Source organism: Coregonus lavaretus, assembly GCF_964263955.1.
Source record: "Coregonus lavaretus genome assembly, chromosome: 21".
Lineage (NCBI taxonomy): Eukaryota > Metazoa > Chordata > Actinopteri > Salmoniformes > Salmonidae > Coregonus > Coregonus lavaretus.
This window is the reverse complement of record NC_140008.1, coordinates 39,173,384-39,197,191: the sequence shown is the minus strand read 5'-3', so window position 1 is coordinate 39,197,191 and position 23,808 is coordinate 39,173,384. Positions and strand designations below refer to the sequence as shown.

The following is a 23,808-nucleotide window of genomic DNA, read 5'->3' as shown; positions in this document are numbered from 1 at the left end:
ATATCAAATGCATAGGCAACAGAAGGCAGGCTTCATCAGCACATCACACACCACTTTGCATTGAGCTGGAGGCAGTATGCATTTTGAAAACATATACTTTATTGATTGAAACCTGAACGTTTTACCTCATACAGTATTATGAGTCATGTCTGTCTGACCTTGCTTCAAAGTAGCCTAGCCAAAATCAGACCATATCCGTGGAGGCTATTATTTTATATCAACTTTCTTTCATTGTTCAGTAGCCAAAGGCACAGTCCTAGTCATATTAGCAACCCATGCTAGTTGTTGCATATCAGAGCTCCCCTCTTTCTACATTTTTAATGGATATTTTCATCTAGAGCTGGGATGATACACCGAAAATTACCGACACCAGCATTGCTAACTCATACCGAAGCAATTTTGTACATGTCGGTAATTTTCGGTGATTACACAATGTTCCTTCATGCATTAAACAATAGTCTAAGGAGCGGCGCGGTATATATCAATGCGACACGGCATTTAAAAAATAATTGAGCTCCGGGAGCTCAACACTTTGATCTATGCAGTTTCATTTGAATCAAGACTACAGCAGCCAATCAGAGCCGTGTTCTATCCCATGCTTCCCACACCTGTTGTCGGCTGTTTTCACAAGTGATGTTGCTAGTAGAAGCTTTGTTCATTAGTGGGGGGAAAATGAACAGAGACGAAGAAAATGCAGTCCCAGAAACCAATAACAATTACTGCCAAATAATGCTGTGTCGGTTATTTGGGCTTATTTTGTTGTTAAACCTAGTGACATCGAGCAGAGTGAGGCAGTGTGCTTGAACTGGTGCATAACTATAGCAACCACTCGAGGAAACATGAGCAACTTATTCCACCATTTGAAACACAGGCAAATGGTACAGCATGACGAATGCATGGCGAAGAAAAATGAGGCAGAGGACAACAAGTGAGCAAAGCCCAGTCAACAATCCATTATGGAATCGTTTGCACACACAACTCCCTAACAAGATGCCATAACGTACCACATCGCAAAAAACATGGCCACATATTCAGCAGTTGAACAAAGTGAGTTCAAGGAGATGGTTCACATTCTGGACAAGAAATACAAAATGCCATGTACAAGAAATGCCATGCCAAAATAACATCGGAGCTGAAACAGGTGCACTTTTTCGCGACAACAACTGGAGCCCTACATGTAATTGACACTGCACTACATCTGCAGAGGACCACACTGGGGAGATAATAGCCCAGGCCAGAGGCTGCGGGACTAGCTAGCCTGGGATCAGCCAAAGGAGCATCACAAATGTAATGAACGCATCACAAATGTTGTGAAAGCCACCAACCTAAATGGATGGACGAGGTTGCAGTGTTTTGGCCATTGAGTTCACCTCGCGATCGATATGTGTTGTAATAAAGTTAAATATAATTGAGCAAAAAGTTATAGGCCTACATTTTGATTGTTTGGAGCAAATAATATGCTGCAATTACCAAACACCAATATACTAATGGACAGAAATCAGAAATAAATGCGTAACTAAATGAATGTTTAAAATAGCAGCATTATATCATCTTATAAATCATATGCTGGATCACATGGTAACCAAATAACTTAGGCTAATATGGCCATTTCTTTGACCTGGTGTAAAAAGGGCGCTAATGAAGCGTAACTGTAGTCTTGCCAACAGCAGCCTCTAGAGTACCTGTGCCCCTCCCCAAAAATGTATTCATTGCAATTTATCGTTATGGATTTATAAATTTTTTTGCAATATGGATTTTTGTCCATATCGTCCAGCTCTATTTTCTTCTCTGTCAGATGAAACCGCTCGTATGTGCGGTGCGCTTTTGACAACCTTGTTTTCCCGCTAATTGCATTATGGAATGAACATTCGCACGTAGCCTACTGCCTTGTGTGCATTAGTGCGCGTATAATATGAAAAAAATAATAGTTTATAAACATTTTAAGCTAAACATTCTGACCTGTTGCATCAGACTCATTGCTTTTTAATGTTTTTTTTATGTAGCCTTGGCCTATTGGTTGTATGAATATGAGATCTATCGTTCCGCTACTGTCTCAAGAGTCTGTTTGGAATAGGCTATTTCTTTCTCGACACGCTGACCAGAGAATAGGTCAAGTTTTCTACTATGGGGATAGTAGATTGACATAGGCTGGTGATTTTGCTCTTCGTTACTCGTCTTGTTGGCTGAGGAAAATACATGTGGACAGTTATTCTAACATCTTCAAAGTGCGCATCAGAATTCGGTAAGAAGGACCGCACATCGTTGCATCCTCAACTTGCATGTTCTGTTAATATGAATTACCATAATCTAAATGTGATTTATTTCATTCTGAGCACTGTGGGTGGACGCCCTGATCAGGTTATGCACCCAATGCATATGGGTCCAGTTAGTTTATCAAATGTCTGCCGCCACATTTTCCTAACGGAAACCCTGACACACACACGCACACACACACACAGACACACACACACACACACACACACACACACACACACACACACACAGACACACACACACACAGACACACAAGCTGGCTGGTTTGCTGTGAACTGATGGATTTGTGAAGAAGTGTTGTCTTGCTTATGTTTTTTGCTCTTGTTGCAGCTGTTTTTATTAACCCTATTTGAAGGGGTTAGTCAGTGACACATGTTTAATATTACATAATCATTACATGTCGAATGTGCCATGACTTCATTTGTTGTTTTTTCCTCTCTTTCTGTTATATAACGGTAAAGGTACTTGATTCTTCTTACATCTACTACAAAACAAAACAAAAAGCATTGGATTGAGGTAAACATATTTCACCGTATTTCTTGCACCAGTCTAGGCGCTTATCCTTTAAATCCAAGTCACATTAGGATTGAATTATAATTTAAACCTAACCAAACCTATGTCCTGGCCATGGAGTTGTATGAAGTACTCTAGTGGCCAAAAGCCTGTGTTAGTATGGGCAACGTCATTGAGGACTTTCACCATTTTGATTCAGTCAACTGGGCTGGACTTCCAACTTCATTGGCTGATCCCTCCTGATGACCCAGTTGGAGTCGTGACAGCCGGGTCATCAGGAGGGATCAGCCAATGAATTTGACTTGTGAAGAAGAAAATTGACTATTTCAAGATGGAGATGGCCTCAGTGGGGCTGTCCATGCTCTCACAGACTCCTTCATGACACAGATACAGAGATGTTATGTCTATCCAAGTCTATGGTCCTAGGCCTATCACCTTATGTATTACTGAGTGGCAAGAAGTGACAGCCCCAAAAAACAAACTATAGGCCTACAATACATATATGCTCCTGGCCTCTCCTAGCCTCCCACTCATAGGCTACATTCTGTCCCTAACACTAAAACTGAAACAAAATAATATAAAAGCCAAATATAAATGTTTTTATCAAACTGAAACAAAATAGAAATGAGTAAATCAAGTCTGAAATCTAACTGAAACTAAACTGAATTTATAATAAAAATCTAAAAACGAATAGAAATCGAATCTAATATTAGATCACAAAACTATAATAACCTTGGGTAGGACCTCCACGATGCTGTTGATGGTTAAGAAAAATGGGGGAGACGTAGAAAGGGACAAACACAGGCAGAGTTGGGTTGAGTTGGGTTTTCTCCTGGCAGTGTGGGGGTCACTTCTCTGTATCCAAGCATTTTGTTTTCGTCAGCTCAGGGCTGCTTAGGGCTGAGGGGGCTCAGAAGAATGGGGCTTAAATCAAACCTGCATTAGAACAACAGCCATCAAATCAAATTGTATTTGTCACTTGCTTTGTAAACAACAGGTGTAGACTAATAGTGAAATGCTTCCTTAGCGTCCCAAAAAGGCAGAGAGAAAAATAGAAAAAAGAATAACACGAGGAATAAATACAATGAGTAATAGTAACAGTGCATTCAGAAAGTATTCAGACCCCTTCCCTTTTCCACATCAATCTACACACAATACCCCATAATGACAAAGCAAAAACAGGTTTTTATACATTTTTGCAAATTCATAAAAAATAAAATACAGAAATACCTTATTTACAAAAGTATTCAGACCCTTTGCTATGAGACTCGAAATTAAGCTCAGGTGCATCCTGTTTCCTTTGATCATCCTTGAGATGTTTCTACAACTTGATTGGAGTCCACCTGTGGTAAATTCAATTGATTGGACATGATTTGGAAAGGCACACACCTGTCTATATAAGGTCCCACAGTTGACAGTGTATGTCAGAGCAAAAACCAAGTCATGAGGTCAAAGGATTTGTCCGTAGAGCTCCGAAACAAGTTTGTGTCGAGGCCCATATCTGGGGAAGGGTACCAACAAAATTCTGCAGCATTGAAAGTTCCCAAGAACACAGTAGCCTCCATCATTCTTCAAAGGAAGAAGTGTGGAACCACCTAGACTCTTCCTATAGCTGGCCGCCCGGCAAAACTGAGCAATCGGGGGAGAAGGGCCTTGGTCAGGGAGGTGACCAAGAACCAGATGGTCACTCTGGCAGAGCTCCAAAGTTCCTCTGTGGAGATGGGAGAACCTTCCAGAAGGACAACCATCTCTGCAGCACTCCACCAATCAGGCCTTTATGGTAGAGTGGCCAGACGGAAGCCACTCCTCAGTAAAAGACACATGACAGTCCGCTTGGAGTTTGCCAAAATGCACTTAAAGGACTCTCAGACCATGAGAAACAAGATTCTCTGGTCTGATGAACTCAAGATTGAACTCTTTGGCCTGAATGCCAGTGTCACGTCTGGAGGAAACCTGGCACCATCCCTACGTTAAAGCATGGTGGTGGCAGCATCATGCTGTGGGGATGTTTTTCAGCGGCAGGGACTGGGAGACTAGTCAGGATCGAGGGAAAGATGAACGGAGCAAAGTACAGAGAGATCCTTGATGAAAACCTGCTCCAGAGTGCTTAGGACCTCAGACTGGGGCGAAGGTTCACCTTCCAGCAGGACAACAACCCTAAGCACACAGCCAAGACAACGCAATAGTGGGTTCGGGACAAGTCTCTGAATGTCCTTGAGTGGCCCAGCCAGAGCCCGGAATTGAACCCGATCGAACATCTCTGGAGAGACCTGAAAATAGCTGTGCAGCAACACTCCCCATCCAACTTGACAGAGTTTGAGAGGATCTGCAGAGAAGAATGGGAGAAGCTCCCCAAATACAGGTGTGCCAAGCTTGTAGCGTCATACCCAAGAAGACTCAAGGCTGTAATCGCTGCCAAAGGTGCTTCAACAAAGTACTGAGTAAAGGGTATTTTTATACATTTGCAAACATTTCAGAAAACCTGTTTTTGCTTTGTCATTATGCGGTATTGTGTGTAGATTGATGAGGGGGAAAAAACGATTTAATCCATTTTAAAATAAGGCTGTAACGTAACAAAATGTGGGAAAGTCAAGGGGTCTGAATACTTTCCAAATGCACTCTATAGCCATGCTAGCCAGCAGGGTAAAACGCCCACTTGCTGTTTGAACTTTGAAGATTTGATTTTCTGTGTCCCTGCCTCTCCCTTTCTCAGTACCTGTTATGCCTCAGTCTGTGGCTCAGTCTGTTCCCCTCGTAAAATTTGTCAGAGGTCACACTATGTAAATAATAAGGCGTAAAAGCTTCATAAACCCTTTTAAAGGTTGACATAGATGTTTCACAAATAATAGATGTTTTACATACTTTATAAAGGTGATATATCCAGTTTTAAGAGCTGATGCTTTGCAATATTGTGGCATAACCCTTTTGCCATAACACATAACCCAGGGTAAAGTGATCTCCCCTGCCCTTGTTGATCTATTAAAGTGGCTACAATATCAAATAGGCAGGAAATATGTAATCTGATCCTCTTTGCCTGCTTCCCTCCACTGTTAAGTCTTGTTAAGAATATCACTCTCAGTGTCTGTATCACGCCAAGTCTTGTTACTGAGCTGCATGGTTTTCTCTCATAAACACACATAGCACCAGTTCCAGGTTACCAGGTACAATGCTTCCTCTTGTCTGCTGTTTATGTAAGTGGATAGATTTATGGATGATGGTGATGCTAAAGACAGATCAGGTGATGAATGGAGGAGGCATCAGGGTAGCAGAGCCAGACGAGGATGACTCAAATACGAATCATACAATACTCTCCAAGTCAAAGTCAAGCACCAGCATCTTCATTTTCATCTGATGACTCAGTCAGGAAGGTATGTTTTGTGGTTTTTGTTGATTAATATTCCAAAGAAAAGTAATTATCTATATGAATGAATAGGCAGAAGAGAATAGGAACTGTTTCCAGTTCTCACCCTTGCAACAGGGTGGCAGGGTCATGTGATTGCAGGGAAGAGGACTGACTGACACACACACACACACACACACCAGTGTGTTATTTAACCAGGCCATCTGTTACCCCTAAGGTCTTGGGTGTTCATTGGGCAGGAAGGCCACTCTCTGAGACACAGGGGTACAGCACTCACTCTGCGTGACTTTTAATTGGCCTGCACTCTGTGTCTTTTGTGTGTGTGTGTGTGTGTGTGTGTGTGTGTGTGTGTGTGTGTGTGTGTGTGTGTGTGTGTGTGTGTGTGTGTGTGTGTGTGTGTGTGTGTGTGTGTGTGTGTGTGTGTGTGTGTGTGTGTGTGTGTGTGTGTGTGTGGGAGACCAATGTGGACACTGGTGGTGAAGGTCACCAGACGTTCACACCAAATAGCATCCCAGGGCAAAGGAAGGCTCAGGATAACTGCCGTTATCTTGGGGTCGGGTCAGGATATACACGTACACACAGACAGTGCACACACACTGTGCTCACACTCACATTGCGCTCACACACTGAGGTTGAGGTTCTCTCACAGCTTACTGAGATGATGGATGATAGGAGTAACTTTTCTAGAACACGCAGAAGTTCTTTTTCAGTTGGTTCTTTCCTGTTTGAGGCTCCATGGCAAAGGCTATGTCCTACATACAGCATATTTTTATTTTCAAAGCACTGTATGTTGATATGAATGGCATATGCGTTTACAGTTTGAGTGTGACGGCACAGTAGATAGATAGTATGAAAGGGAAGGAGTAGTGTTGTGGCAAGGTGGTGCCGTGCCGTGTGTGATGGAGGTGTAGGAGGTGTAGGAGAAGGCTGTAAATCTAGAGGAGCTGTGGTCTGGAATGTTCTACGTGTTGGAGCACGCTCCCTCTCTCTTATGAAAGACCCCTTAGAGGAGACAGCTCTGCAGTGACCAGCTCAACTCACACTAGGCTGTAAGACTGCAGCCTCTAATTCAACTTGAGCTAAGGCTAGGGCTGTTGCGGTTACCGTATTACCGCCAGACCGGCAGTCATGACTCATGACCGTAGTCAAATTCCACTTGACCGTTGAGGTAAATTTAAAGCATTTAAGACATCACATGTAGAACATCTAGAAACATATTAGAGCTTAAGAATATGCATAGGCCTATGTATGAGCCCAAACCCGAAAAAAGCCTGAATTAAAATAATGATTGTGCTGTTATACAATACATAACCTAATAGCCTACCGCACATTGCGCAAGGCCCCAAAAAAAAAAGATTTAAGATGTCTTTGGGACATAACTGGTCTGGCCTATAGGCTACTGCAAATATACAGTGGGGGAAAAAAGTATTTAGTCAGCCACCAATTGTGCAAGTTCTCCCACTTAAAAAGATGAGAGAGGCCTGGAATTTTCATCATAGGTACACGTCAACTATGACAGACAAATTGAGATTTTTTTTCTCCAGAAAATCACATTGTAGGATTTTTAATGAATTTATTTGCAAATTATGGTGGAAAATAAGTATTTGGTCACCTACAAACAAGCAAGATTTCTGGCTCTCACAGACCTGTAACTTCTTCTTTAAGAGGCTCCTCTGTCCTCCACTCGTTACCTGTATTAATGGCACCTGTTTGAACTTGTTATCAGTATAAAAGACACCTGTCCACAACCTCAAACAGTCACACTCCAAACTCCACTATGGCCAAGACCAAAGAGCTGTCAAAGGACACCAGAAACAAAATTGTGGACCTGCACCAGGCTGGGAAGACTGAATCTGCAATAGGTAAGCAGCTTGGTTTGAAGAAATCAACTGTGGGAGCAATTATTAGGAAATGGAAGACATACAAGACCACTGATAATCTCCCTCGATCTGGGGCTCAAGATCTCACCCCGTGGGGTTAAAATGATCACAAGAACGGTGAGCAAAAATCCCAGAACCACACGGGGGGAACTAGTGAATGACCTGCAGAGAGCTGGGACCAAAGTAACAAATCCTACCATCAGTAACACACTACGCCGCCAAGGACTCAAATCCTGCAGTGCCAGTCGTGTCCCCCTGCTTAAGCCAGTACATGTCCAGGCCCGTCTGAAGTTTGCTAGAGTGCATTTGGATGATCCAGAAGAGGATTGGGAGAATGTCATATGGTCAGATGAAACCAAAATAGAATTTTTGGTAAAAACTCAACTCGTCGTGTTTGGAGGACAAAGAATGCTGAGTTGCATCCAAAGAACACCATACCTACTGTGAAGCATGGGGGTGGAAACGTCATGCTTTGGGGCAGTTTTTCTGCAAAGGGACCAGGACGACTGATCCGTGTAAAGGAAAGAGTGAATGGGGCCAAGTATCGTGAGATTTTGAGTGAAAACCTCCTTCCATCAGCAAGGGCATTGAAGATGAAACGTGGCTGGGTCTTTCAGCATGACAATGATCCCAAACACACCACCCGGGCAACGAAGGAGTGGCTTCGTAAGAAGCATTTCAAGGTCCTGGAGTGGCCTAGCCAGTCTCCATAGAAAATCTTTGGAGGGAGTTGAAAGTCCGTGTTGCCCAGCGACAGCCCCAAAACATCACTGCTCTAGAGGAGATCTGCATGGAGGAATGGGCCAAAATACCAGCAACAGTGTGTGAAAACATTGTGAAGACTTACAGAAAACGTTTGACCTGTGTCATTGCCAACAAAGGGTATATAACAAAGTATTGAGAAACTTTTGTTATTGACCAAATACTTATTTTCCACCATAATTTGCAAATAAATTCATTAAAAATCCTACAATGTGATTTTCTGGAGAAAAAAAATCTCATTTTGTCTGTCATAGTTGACGTGTACCTATGATGAAAATTACAGGCCTCTCTCATCTTTTTAAGTGGGAGAAATTGCACAATTGGTGGCTGACTAAATACTTTTTTTCCCCACTGTATTTTTTGCTTTGTTATTATTTATATTTCATCCCATTTTTCTCCCCAATTGGTAGTTACTATCTTGTCTCATCGCTGCAACTCCCCAACAGGCTCAGGAGAGACTATATGTATTTATCAGCTGCTAATATTAAGCACATTGCTCTGCTGTAAAACCGGAGTAGCCTTCCCGGCGCTTTTCGAGTGCATACGGATGACATGTCTTTATCCCCCTGCCTCTGTTCCTGCCCATTTGATAAATGGCCCATTCTAAATCGAAACTAACTTCACATATTAGTAAAGACAAGATTAAATTGAGAATAGTCTGATGGGTGAGAATATTATCACTTGATGGGAGAACAGCATGTGCAGCCTGAGGCAAGGAAGCTTTTTTTGTGACATTTTCCCAATCATCAATATAGCCACATCATGCAGTCCATATATGTTTTGATTTCTAAGACATTCTAAGGTTTGTATCATTCACAACTAAAGTTGCAAAATGATTCTAAATCTAGTGTATAGGACCTGTTTCAAATGATGACTTTTACGCTCAACATACCGTAAAACTTAAAATAATAGCCCGGGCGTTTATTTGCTTAAATCACTGAACAAAACTATTTCCTTAATGCACACAGCTTTTGCTCATTTGCATAGTTAATTGTTTAATTCCAGCATTCACTTCCATCATTTTAATAAATGTCTTCTTCCTGCACTAATTTGTTATCATTTACACACTGTCACGTTTCTTTTGTCTTAGTATCCCTTTATTAAAATAAATACATTAAAATTCCTTGACAATATGACTGTAAGTCGCTTTGGATAAAAGCGTCTGCTAAATGATAATTATGATAAATAATTATATTATTATGATTATTATTTTCCTCTTTGACTGTGCATTTTCGGCAGTTCTTACTTTCGCCACTAAAGGACGATTGGACGGTTTTTACTCCCAAAGTTTTTGTGCTTGCCAGTTAGCTAACAGTTCTCAGCTGTTAGCAGCCAATTGCTATCAGTATCTTACTGCCGATAAAAACGGATGATTGCCATATTTTTTTCAAATCATTACTGAATTATTTAATGTAACAAATCAAACATTAAACCTCGTAAACAATTTATGGTAATTCATTTAGACCCTGTGTTTATTTAAAACAGGCGTTTATTTGCTGAAATGTGTGTTGTTGCCCGGCTATTAAAAGGGACAAGCAGCTATTTGATACTCTGCGTTTAATTGAAGTTTTACGGTAGCTCTTATGCGCACTCGCTCAGGAAAGGGAAAAATATCCTTTCTATTTTATTCTGTTATTTTTAGTTATATTCTTCTTACTTTAAAATCATATAATATAAAATAATGGCATGGAATTTATAAGCATATCTTGTCTGCTAAATTAACTAGCCTATGCTGCCATTGGAATGGCACATAGCCAGATAACATACAGTAGGCCGACTCAGAATATTCCACTGGGAAAAATCTGGTTGATCAACGTTGTTTCCACGTCATTTCAACCCCAAAAATGTAATGACGTTGATTCAATGTGGAAAACTAATTGGATTTGCAAAAAGTCATCAACATAAGGGCATTTGGTCTTTTTTTCACCTAACTTTTAACCTAAATTCAATGGCATGGTGAAGTGTTTTGTTGATTTCATATTGAATTCACTATGCCCAGTGGGATGCTATTCTGTTCTTCTGAAATACATTTTCTTTATATCAAAATGTTTCTTTAGACCTGCCTAAAATAAATAATGGATTTATTGTGATGTTGTATATTAAATGGATTTATTATACCTTTTTAAAAATGTAGATGCGGCTTGTATGCGTGGAGGCCTGAGATGCTAAACGTATTTATATTAATTAACGGTCAGTTACCGTAAGACCGGCAGTCATTTGCATGACAGTTACCGTATGACAAAATGTCATGACCGCTACAGCCGTAGCTAAGGCTAGCACTAAAGCTAACATGCCATCCCAATGCTAAAGCTAACAGGCAATCCCCCTTTACTCTGCACAAGCTAAAGCTAACATGCCATGTGGGTCATTCCTCCAATTAGGTGCCTTTTGAGTAGTGTAACTTGGTCAGGGCTCCAGACTAACGTTTTTCCTGATGGCACTGGTGCCACTAACTTTTTCAGTTGATGGCACCAGCCCGTGATTTGGTCGCAGCCCACCAAAAATATTTGCGGTGTCACGCAATAGAACAATTTGTAATAATCTCATAAAGTGATTCAAAATGCTTAATAAGAAGTGTAATAGACTTACTGAAATGGCATTCAATAAATAAGTTGTTACATCTAACATGTCTAAGCAGGAATGCATGATTGATGCAATGCAGCCTAATGCAGTGATTGTCATGAGTTTGGGGTTGATAATTAGGCCATTATTGTTATATTTTACTGTCAAAATAGGGCTCCAGAATTATAATTGTTTTGTTCAATAGAGAATAATTTGCATTAATCTTTATGTGCATTAATATGACATACAGTGGGGAGAACAAGTATTTGATACACTGCCAATTTGACAGGTTTTCCTACTTACAAAGCATGTAGAAGTCTGTCATTATTATCATAGGTACACTTCAACTGTGAGAGACGGAATCTAAAACAAAAATCCAGAAAATCACATTGTATGATTTTTAAATAATTAATTTGCATTTTATTGCATGACATAAGTATTTTATCACCTACCAACCAGGAAGAATTCCGGCTCTCACAGACCTGTTAGTTTTTCTTTAAGAAGCCCTCCTGTTCTCCACTCATTACCTGTATTAACTGCACCTGTTTGAACTCGTTACCTGTATAAAAGACACCTGTCCACACACTCAATCAAACAGACTCCAACCTCTCCACAATGGCCAAGACCAGAGAGCTGTGTAAGGACATCAGGGATAAAATTGTAGACCTGCACAAGGCTGGGATGGGCTACAGGACAATAGGCAAGCAGCTTGGTGAGAAGGCAACAACTGTTGGCGCAATTATTAGAAAATGGAAGAAGTTCAAGATGACGGTCAATCACCCTCGGTCTGGGGCTCCATGCAAGATCTCACCTCGTGGGGCATCAATGATCATGAGGAAGGTGAGGGATCAGCCCAGAACTACACGGCAGGACCTGGTCAATGACCTGAAGAGAGCTGGGACCACAGTCTCAAAGAAAACCATTAGTAACACACTACGCCGTCATGGATTAAAATCCTGTAGCGCACGCAAGGTCCCCCTGCTCAAGCCAGCGCATGTCCAGGCCCGTCTGAAGTTTGCCAATGACCATCTGGATGATCCAGAGGAGGAATGGGAGAAGGTCATGTGGTCTGATGAGACAAAAATAGAGCTTTTTGGTCTAAACTCCACTCGCCGTGTTTGGAGGAAGAAGAAGGACGAGTACAACCCCAAGAACACCATCCCAACCGTGAAGCATGGAGGTGGAAACATCATTCTTTGGGGATGCTTTTCTGCAAAGGGGACAGGACGACTGCACCGTATTGAGGGGAGGATGGATGGGGCCATGTATCGCGAGATCTTGGCCAACAACCTCCTTCCCTCAGTAAGAGCATTGAAGATGGGTCGTGGCTGGGTCTTCCAGCATGACAACGACCCGAAACACACAGCCAGGGCAACTAAGGAGTGGCTCCGTAAGAAGCATCTCAAGGTCCTGGAGTGGCCTAGCCAGTCTCCAGACCTGAACCCAATAGAACATCTTTGGAGGGAGCTGAAAGTCTGTATTGCCCAGCGACAGCCCTGAAACCTGAAGGATCTGGAGAAGGTCTGTATGGAGGAGTGGGCCAAAATCCCTGCTGCAGTGTGTGCAAACCTGGTCAACACCTACAGGAAACGTATGATCTCTGTAATTGCAAACAAAGGTTTCTGTACCAAATATTAAGTTCTGCTTTTCTGATGTATCAAATACTTATTTCATGCAATAAAATGCAAATGAATTACTTAAAAATCATACAATGTGATTTTCTGGATTTTTGTTTTAGATTCCGTCTCTCACAGTTGAAGTGTACCTATGATAAAAATTACAGACCTCTACATGCTTTGTAAGTAGGAAAACCTGCAAAATTGCCAGTGTATCAAATACTTGTTTTCTCCACTGTACGTCTGCTGCAGAGGATAAGTTCATTAGAGTTACCAGCCTCAGAAATCAGCAATTAACTGCACCTCAGATTGCAGCCCAAATAAATACTTCACAGAGTTCAAGTAACAGACACATCTCCACATCAGCTGTTCATAGGAGACTGCGTGAATCAGGCCTTCATGGTCGAATTGCTGCAAAGAAATCACTACTAAAGGACACCAATAAGAAGAAGAGACCTGCTTTGCCAAGAAACATGAGCAATGGACATTAGACCGGTGGAAATCTGTCCTTTGGTCTGATGAGATTTTTGGTTCCAACCGCCGTGTCTTTGTGAGACAAAGAGTAGGTGAACGGATGATCTCCGCACGTGTGGTTCCCACCGTGAAGCATGGAGGAGGAGGTGTGATGGTGTGGGGGTGCATTGCTAGTGACACTGTCTGTGATTCATTTAGAATTCAAGGCACACGTAACCAGCATGGCTACCACAGCATTCTGCAGCGATACGCAATCCCATCTGGTTTTCGCTTAGTGGGACTATCATTTGTTTTTCAACAGGACAATGACCCTGTGTAAGGTCTATTTGACCAAGAAGGAGAGTGATGGAGTGCTGCATCAGATGACCTGGCTTCCACAATCACCCGACCTCAACCCAATTGAGATGGTTTGGGATGAGTTGGACTACAGAGTGAAGGAAAAGCAGCCAACAAGTGCTCAGCATATGTGGGAACTCCTTCAAGACTGTTGGAAAAGCATTCCAGGTGACTACCTCATGAAGCTGGTTGAGAGAATGCCAAGAGTGTGCAAAGCTGTCATCAAGGCAAAGGGTGGGTACTTTGAAGAATCTCAAATATGAAATATATTACTATTTTGGTTACTACATGATTCCATATGTGTTATTTCATAGTTTTGATGTCCTCACTATTATTCTACAATGTAGAAAATAGTAAAAATAAAGAATAACCCTTGAATGAGTACCTGTCCAAACTTTTGACTGGTACTGTACGTATTTTTCAGACATTTAAGTTAGGTTCAATTTAGCTTCTGAAAGAAAGGTGAAAAGGTATTTTCTATATGTTTAAAATAATTTTTTTCCAGGAAGCTGAAAAGGCATATTTTCTGGACATTGAAAAATAGGTATTTCCGGATGTTGAAATCAGGGTCATTATCGGTTCTGAATGAAGTTGAGGTACTTATTTTCCTGAAATATTGATTTTTTCAGAATGAAAGTTGAAAATAAGTACTTTATGGACGTCTATGTTTGGACCAAATCAAGGCTGGTCCAGACTGGATAAAATCTGAACCAAACATAAACCTCTATGATGGTTCAGATTTTGTCTGGTCTGGACCAGCCGGACTGGACCAAAATCTATGTCTGTGGACATTGAAATCAAGGCCGGTCCGGAACTGCACCAAAAAAAGACATCCAAAAGGCGTCGTCGGTCCATGCTTACTGAGGTGTAGCCTACAGTGTTTTCTGAAATTGAGTTTTATGAATGCCCATCTATGTGGTAAGCCTACCATTTGTAAAAGACGAAAAAACGACGTGCAGACAGGATTTTAAAAAATACGTCCAAAAGAAGTCTGCTCAAGCTTACTAGGTTGTGTAGCCAACATGTCGGCACGCAATGGAATTTAATGAATGCCCATCCAAGTGGTAGGTTCACCGTTTGTAAAACAGGCCATTGTATTGGCTTTATTAGTCCTGATTCCTGTGACTAGGACGGCAGGTAGCTTAGTGGTTAAGAGCGTTGTGCCAGTAATCGAAAAGTCGCTGGTTCTAATCCCCGAGCCGACTAGGTGAAAAATCTGTCGATGTGCCGTTGAGCAAGGCACTTAACCCTAATTGCTCCTGTAAGTCGCTCTGGATAAGAGCGTCTGCTAAAGGACTAAAATGAAAATGTAACTAATCAATTTGTCTATTTAAGCACTGAATATCAGCTACCCAACTTGATCAGGAGTTATCGCGAGCCTATTTGCAATGTGTTTACACAGCAGGAAATGCAAAAGTATTTTCTTTTTCGTTATGATCAGCTTGTCAAAAAATTTACAGATACAAACGTGAAACCACTAATCATGACAATGGGGTGAAACTCCTGGACAACAGTTGTGATTTTCCATTCCATAATGTCAATTTTACTTTGACCTGTCCTGTTTGTAGGATATGTTGCTTTGTTTACATGACAGCTCATTTTGTATTTGATTGAGCGCCGTTTAGGGTAGGCTATTTGATCGAAGAAACCTGCATTATGTAAAAAGTGTTGGTCTCATTACATTGTCATACTCTTTCTACCATATCCTATATCTGCTACATGATTTATGTTCTAGAATTTTTTTGACTGAACGTTGGTGGAGCGCTGCAGAGATGCGTCTCTCCAACAGCACCCTGGAGAGGCGCGCTGGGAATGGACCAGCAAAATATTTTGCGCCCCTGCCTTTGACAAAGTGGGCACTGCTTATCACCTAAAAAGCCCATATGCCACTGGTTGAGAGAAATTGTCATTGTTTTTGGCAGAATTCTGTCAGGTTTAATGTGTTGTTGTTGGAGGTGCATCTTGGTCAGTTTAGCTCAGAAAATACCACCCCCGTCAATCTGCGGCATAGGCGGCTGCCTAAACCTGCCTAATGAGCGGCAGACCATGCCTATAGCATATCATAATCACATCAATAAATTGGTTATAACAAACTGAACACCGTAACACGTGACAGAAAAATGTATGCAGAGGACGTGACAAATAAACTCAAAACGGGGGAATATTTACATGTTGCTCAGGAGGTAAAGGGAAAGTCAGGTGACTAGTTGTGGAAAATACTGGAGATCAAGAAAAATAATGTAAGGAGCAAGCTCTGCGTGCATATTATGTGTGCCAAACAGGTGCTGTATGGTTTACAATATCATTTTTCTGACCGTTTGGAACAATGTAAACAACACTAAATAAAGTATAAGCTTACCAGAGAGTATGTTGTAAAGTTTTTTTGTTAGCCTTTATTACACCAAAGACTAAAAACAGTCGCGCTCATTCGTGAATGCAATTTCCGAAATGGAACAGTTTATTTATTGTTTAAACTAATTATTCAAGGCTGACTTTATTTTATTGTAAAACTACAATGCTTGATTGCATTTCAAATCATGAATTACTTGTATGCTGTGTGATGACATGAACGAATGAATGATTGATTGATACAGTAGCCTATAGAAGTATTTAAATGTAGGCCTAAGTAAGTTACGGTATTAAGACTAAACAGGATGTGCTCTTAGGCCTACAGCTTGATGGTTGTTATACAAGGCTGTTATACTAAGCCCACTAATGATAATGACATTACTTATTATAAGAAGAAGAAGAAAAAGAAGGAGAAGAAGATCAAGAAACAGGGGTTGTGAAATTGTTTACTTGACATGTCGTAGCGTGAGGCTTGGTGCTCACGGAATTAGTAGGCTATTAAACAAACACTCAAACAGGCAACAGAAGCAGGATCTTGTCTTATTTCTGTAGATACAGTGGGGAAAAAAAGTATTTAGTCAGCCACCAATTGTGCAAGTTCTCCCACTTAAAAAGATGAAAGAGGCCTGTAATTTTCATCATAGGTACACGTCAACTATGATTGACAAAATGAGAAAAGAAAATCCAGAAAATCACATTGTAGGATTTGTAATTAATTTATTTGCAAATTATGGTGGAAAATAAGGATTTGGTCAATAACAAACATTTCTCAATACTTTGTTATATACCCTTTGTTGGCAATGACACAGGTCAAATGTTTTCTGTAAGTCTTCACAAGGTTTTCACACACTGTTGCTGGTATTTTGGCCCATTCCTCCCTCTAGAGCAGTGATGTTTTGGGGCTGTCGCTGGGCAACACGGACTTTCAACTCCCTCCAAAGATTTTCTATGGGGTTGAGATCTGGAGACTGGCTAGGCCACTCCAGGACCTTGAAATGCTTCTTACGAAGCCACTCCTTTGTTGCCCGGGCGGTGTGTTTGGGATCATTGTCATGCTGAAAGACCCAGCCACGTTTCATCTTCAATGCCCTTGCTGATGGAAGGAGGTTTTCACTCAAAATCTCACGATACATGGCCCCATTCATTATTTCCTTTACACGGATCAGTCGTCCTGTCCCTTTGCAGAAAAACAGCCCCAAAGCATGATGTTTCCACCCCCATGCTTCACAGTAGTTATGGTGTTCTTTGGATGCAACTCAGCATTCTTTGTCCTCCAAACACGACGAGTTGAGTTTTTACCAAAAAGTTCTATTTTGGTTTCATCTGACCATATGACATTCTCCCAATCCTATTCTGGATCATCCAAATGCACTCTAGCAAACTTCAGACGGGCCTGGACATGTACTGGCTTAAGCAGGGGGACACGTCTGGCACTGCAGGATTTGTGTCCCTGGCGGCGTAGTGTGTTACTGATGGTAGGATTTGTTACTTTGGTCCCAGCTCTCTGCAGGTCATTCACTAGGTCCCCCCGTGTGGTTCTGGGATTTTTGCTCACCGTTCTTGTGATCATTTTGACCCCACGGGGTGAGATCTTGCGTGGAGCCCCAGATCGAGGGAGATTATCAGTGGTCTTGTATGTCTTCCATTTCCTAACAATTGCTCCCACAGTTGATTTCTTCAAACCAAGCTGCTTACCTTTTGCAGATTCAGTCTTCCCAGCCTGGTGCAGGTCTACAATTTTGTTTCTGGTGTCCTTTGACAGCTCTTTGGTCTTGGCCATAGTGGAGTTTGGAGTGTGACTGTTTGAGGTTGTGGACAGGTGTATTTTAAACTGATAACAAGTTCAAACAGGTGCCATTAATACAGGTAACGAGTGGAGGACAGAGGAGCCTCTTAAAGAAGAAGTTACAGGTCTGTGAGAGCCAGAAATCTTGCTTGTTTGTAGGTGACCAAATACTTATTTTCCACCATAATTTGCAATTAAATTCATAAAAAATCCTACAATGTGATTTTCTGGATTTTTTTTCTCAATTTGTCTGTCATAGTTGACGTGTACCTATGATGAAAATTTCAGGCCTCTCTCATCTTTTTAAGTGGGAGAACTTGCACAATTGGTGGCTGACTAAATAAAAAATTTCCCCACTGTATATAAAGCCAGGCACATTTAACAGTTAAGCTATTGATTATAGACCTAATTAACTTCGGGTTTCCTCTCTCCTCACTTTTCTTAGACAATAAGGCAAGGGCTGTTTTCTCATCTACTCATTCTGCTGCTGCCTCCGGCATTGTTCTCAACACCAATATCCTGGTTAACGTTGCTATTATGCACATAGCAACAGGGTCTAGGAAAAGGCGGCAGTTCAACATTGCACTGATGTGTTTCAGAACTGTGGACAGCGACTGCTATCCAACGCGGGAGAAAGCGCATTTGTTATCAAATAATATTATTTTTATTAGTGTTGCACCATTGTTTATGTAATATAAGCATATAATATTTCAGCAGCACATGTCTTAGACTGATGGACTGTGCCATCCCCACGGCCTCCACAATGGATCAGTCCACTCAGGGCGAATCAGACAGGTGTCTTGTACACCATGATATATATATATATATATATATATATATATATATATATATATATATATAATGTTATTTTTAAAAATGTTTTTATTTGCTACTACTCCACTAAATTAATCTCGGTGACCAACAGCCTATTGACCAAACAATCGACCTGTCGACTAAATGGGGTCAGCCATATTATGAAGTGGCTTCTGTTCAAACCAGGAATGGGCAACTGGCAGCCCATGGACCACCTTTTGTCATGGGCCACCTTTTGTAGGTCTCAGTGGGGGGACTCAGTCGGGGTCTCAACTTAGTATTGAGAGTTAGAACAGTAGAATACACAAGGTGCAATTCTTAAATTGGGTTGTCCATCAGCAGTTTTTGTCTTGTTATGTCAGTCACTGGCTCTGACTGCTAGGGCTGGCTCTGATGTATGAGGTATGGATGTGGGTACGCAGACCCTGCAAGCCACTACAGCCCCTCATGATGAGTTCCGATTTTTTGTGGCCCCCACCCCCATCAAAAATGCCCATCCCTGGTTCAAACCAATGAAAGCTGTTTTATATGCCAGTAACTAAGTGTCTTATATAAGAGTCCCGTGTAGCTCAGTTGGTAGAGCATGGCACTTGCAACGCCAGGGTTGTGGGTTTGATTCCCATGGGGGGCCAGTATGAAAATGTATGCACTCACTAACTGTAAGTCGCTCTGGATAAGAGCGTCTGCTAAATGACTAAAATGTAAAATAATAGGCTAAAGGAACAGAATCACAGGAATATTTTTTCTCAGGAAGCATGAAATTATTCAATGTCCAAAAAAACATCTGTTGTGGAGAGAGGAATTTTAAACTTTAAGGCTCGTATTAAGGGATTTGGGTAGTGTAGATGGCAGCAATTATTCCAAAGTCAACCGTTGCTTTCATTAAGCATTAATAAAGTGCAGTCTGTCGATGTCAGGAGAGGAAACCCAAGCCTTAGCTCAGAGAGGTAGATTTTTTCAGGGAACTTATCCCAGTGGAGCTCTAGTCTCTCACCATAAAGTCCACACACGCACGCACGCACACACACGCACACAGACACAAACACACACACACACACATACACACACATAGACACAAACACACAAAAGCATCTTAGTCTCAATCTAGAGAACTCAGAATAGCTAGACAATTTACGCAACTTTACAGGCCATGTGATATCTGTTTTCAAAAATTCCAGTACTTTTATTGTACTGGTTAAAAATAAATGGAAAGCAATTTATTCAGACACAGACGAGTGCACACACACACACCAACACCCAACCCTGGATCCTATGTATATTGTTTTATATGTGAAAATATTCTCGGCAGTCAGTCTGTAATTTGGTGGTTGTAGACTGGCTAACATGAAATCTGTTTCCTTAAGGAAATTGTAACTTTTCATTAGCGTGTCCTGTGGAGGGGCTCGTCTGGGCTGAGAGAGGAGAAGGCACGTATCAAAATAGTCTTTACAGAGAGATGACTGCCATGCCATGCGTGTTGCAGCAGGATCCAGGCCTTAGCACTGCTCCACTCAGATCCAGCTTGTCGGTTTTTCTCTTTCTCTCCCAGCAGGCAGCATCTGCTCATCAGCCCATGGCTTGTCAACACTCCCAGCAGAAAAACACGACCTGTCAGACAGACAATCTTTGCATGATTTGCAGGGTTACTTACTCTGCTAGGTAAACAGTACACACAGAGCTGCGAACTGTACAGACACACAGAGACACCCCTTCTCTTCTTGCGTTGAATGGGGATGTAACTCTCTGAACCCTTTGAGAAATATCAAGCCAGAAGCCACCACATCACCACCTTTTATCGATCCCTATTCATGTTCGTATTGCCACTGGCTGTACTTTCACTAAACATAAATATAACCGCAACATGTAAAGTGTTGGTCCATTGTTTCATGAGCTGAAATAAAATATCCCAGAAATGGTTTATACACACAAAAAGCTTATTTATATCAAATTTTGTGCACAAATGTGTTTACATCCCTGTTAGTGAACATTTCTCCTTTGCCAAGATAATCCATCCACATGACAGGTGTGGTATATCAAGCAGCTGATTGAACACCTTGTGCTGGGGACAATAAAAGGTAACTCACACAACACAATGCCACAGATGTCGCAAGTTTTGAGGAAGCTTGTAATTGGCATGCTGACTGCAGGAATGTCCACCAGAGCTGTTGCCAGATAATTACATGTTCATTTTTCTACCATAAGCCGCCTCCATTTGGCCTCACAAGCGATTTGCTGTAGCTCAGTTGGTAGAGCATGGCGCATGCAACGCCAGGGTTGTGGGTTTGATTCCCACGGGGGGCCAGTATGAAAAATTTATGCACTCACTAACTGTAAGTCGCTCTGGATAAGAGCGTCTGCTAAATGACGTAAATGTAAATGTGAACTGAGTGCCCCATGGTGGCGGTGGGGTTATGGTATGGGCAGGCATAATCTATGGACAATGAACACGATTGCATTTTATCGATGGCAATTTGAATGCACAGAGATACCATGAAGAGATCCTGAGGCCCATTGTGGTTCCATTTATCCGCACCCATCAACTCATGTTTCAGCATGATTATGCACGGCCCCATGTCGCAAGGATCTGTACACAAGTCCTGGAAGTTGAAAATGTCTCAGTTCTTCCATGGCCTGCATACTCACCAGACATGTCACCCATTGAGCATGTTTGGGGTGCTCTGGATCGACGTGTAGGACAGCGTGTTCCAGTTCCCGCCAATATCCAGCAACTTCGCACAGCCATTGACGAGAAGTGGGACAACATTCCACAGGCCACAATCAACAGCCTGATCAACTCTATGCGAAGGAGATGTGTCGAGCTGCATGAGGCAAATGGTGTTCACACCAGTATAGTGACTCGTTTTCTGATCCACGCCCCTACTTTATATTTATTTTTATCTGTGACCAACAGATGAACTGTAACTCAGTAAAATCTTTGAAATTGTTGCATGTTGCGTTTATATTTTTGTTCAGTATATTTCAACCGCCCCAACCATAATGCTCATCCCTCCATCCCCTCCTGATCCCTCGCTTTTCTATTTTCACAGCTGTCAGATTTGCTTTCCGCTCTGTTTGAGGAGTGTAAAGACTGTTTGAGGCGCTCTGACTCTATCCCATCTCTCTTTCTGTTATCTCCTATTAAGTCTGAGCTCACACATTCCCCAAGCCGACATTCCCGAGATGGGAAGTCATTGGAGCATAATGTGCCATTGGGGTACAGCGAGGAGGTGTTCTAGAGGCCTGCAGGGCTTGTAGCATAGGAATTAAAACGTTTGTGTTTGGTCAAAATAGAGCAGAGGCAGGAGAGGAGGATATTAACCAACACGCATTTCATTCTGACTGTTGGAAGTGAAATACAGCCGTGAGGAGAGATGGCGTGTTTGGTCTTTGAATAGTGTGTTTGTGGTTGAGAGTGTGAGTGTGAGAGACAGAGAGGGGGAGAGCGAGAGAGAGAGAGCGAGAAAGCAGCAAAGGCACAACGTTATCATCCCAAGGCAAATATAATCAGTTAATCAAATGTTGGGTTTAGAAAACAAGTGGGAGGCTATGATTCAACAGGTGGTGATAAGGGTTGTAAAACAGCCACCACAGTTTCCACAGTGATAGTTGCCGGGATGTCTCTTTGTGTCTTAGGGCCCCTGTATAAAGGGGTATAGGTAAGCAGATGGTCGCGGTGAGATATCAGTATTAGGATGCGTCCAAAATGGCATCCTTTTCTCTACATAGTGCACTACTTTGGACCAGACAATAGGATGCCATTTCAGATGCAGCCTCAGTCTCTCTTCTGTTCTACAGTCTGACACCTCTCTCTCTCTCTCTCTCTCTCTCTCTCTCTCTCTCTCTCTCTCTCCTGCAGCTCTGATAGAGAATGACCACTCCTCCTTCTCCAATGGCTGTGATGTGGGCGGGGGCAAGGCCGTCGAGCCATCGCTATGGAGACCCCCGCTCAACACCATCACCGTCTCCAAAAAACGTAACTGGCTCCAGCAGAGCTCTGGGAGGCCGCATCACACCACGGACGACCCCCAGTGCTTTCTGGGAGCAGAAGAATACAATGGACAAGGACAAGGACAAGCTCCCCTCCCCCCTCTTAGCCCCTCCCCAGAGAACCTAAACCCTACCGGGCCACCCCTATCCCGCCCCCTCCGCCTACACCTGCCCCTCGTTAGCATGGGCCACGCCTGTGTGGCGCCCCATCCCAGGTGTGTGGACCCGGCCGAGGAGAATGATGCGGACGATGAGGGGGAGATCTGGTACAACCCCATCCCTGAGGATGAGGAACCAGAGCTGCATCACAGCCACAGACCCACTCCCACCCCCCAGGTCAGGCTGATGGTCCATACACGGCCCCAGGATCCTCACGTCCCCCAGGCCCAGAGGAGGCCCAGCAGGGGAGAGGAGGCCGGGGTCGGGCGGGCCCCGGAGGGATGCAGCCCTGACCTGGAGGGTGTGGGGGAGAGCCAGGGTGGCAGAGGTGGAGAGCAGAGTCAGCAGGGGAATGCCATACATTGCATGGAGCCGTCTCTACATCAGCACAGACAGATGCTGCTCGCGTGCAAACCTCAGAAGGAGGGGCCATCCAGGTCCAGCAGAGCCACAGCTACAGGTAAAGAACACGCCCTCTAGAATTCTAGGTCTACCTATCCCCCCCCCCCCCCCCCGTCTCTCTCTCTCTCTCTCTCTTGCTTCCAGAGTACATCTATCCATGTCTTTCTCTGTCTCCTATTCTTTTATAATCAATTTCTCCTTTCCTTTCTCTGTATTTCTTATCTCTAGCTGTAACTTTACTTTCCCTACCTCAACTTAGTGCTGCCGGCTGTCTGTCTGTCTGTCTTGAGAGGTGTTTGTGGTTTATGGATTTTTGTGGTTACACACCTTTGGGTAAATTCATTTGAATTCAATCTAAACCCTCCATACATATTTGCCCATTGTAGAAGTGCTCAGAAAGTCACCTTTTGGACTTGAATGCCAAAACATTCAAGAGTCAAAGTTGACCTATTTTGCATACCCCACCATACCATGAGACATCCATGTCTTCATCACTGGAAAAGATAAACGGTTGAGATTGATATAATTTAAAAG

General features: G+C 42.5%; 1 protein-coding gene across 1 annotated transcript in view; it reads left to right on the top strand.

The window, feature by feature from the left end:
* LOC311149013 (rho GTPase-activating protein SYDE2-like) overlaps positions 1-23,808 on the top strand; it is a 95,569-nt gene that overhangs the window by 8,423 nt on the left and 63,338 nt on the right. Inside the window, exon 2 of the mRNA XM_084186084.1 lies at positions 22,583-23,332. Within this exon, the coding sequence (XP_084042210.1) occupies positions 22,583-23,332 (750 nt within the window). The remainder of the gene's footprint in view (positions 1-22,582; positions 23,333-23,808) is intronic.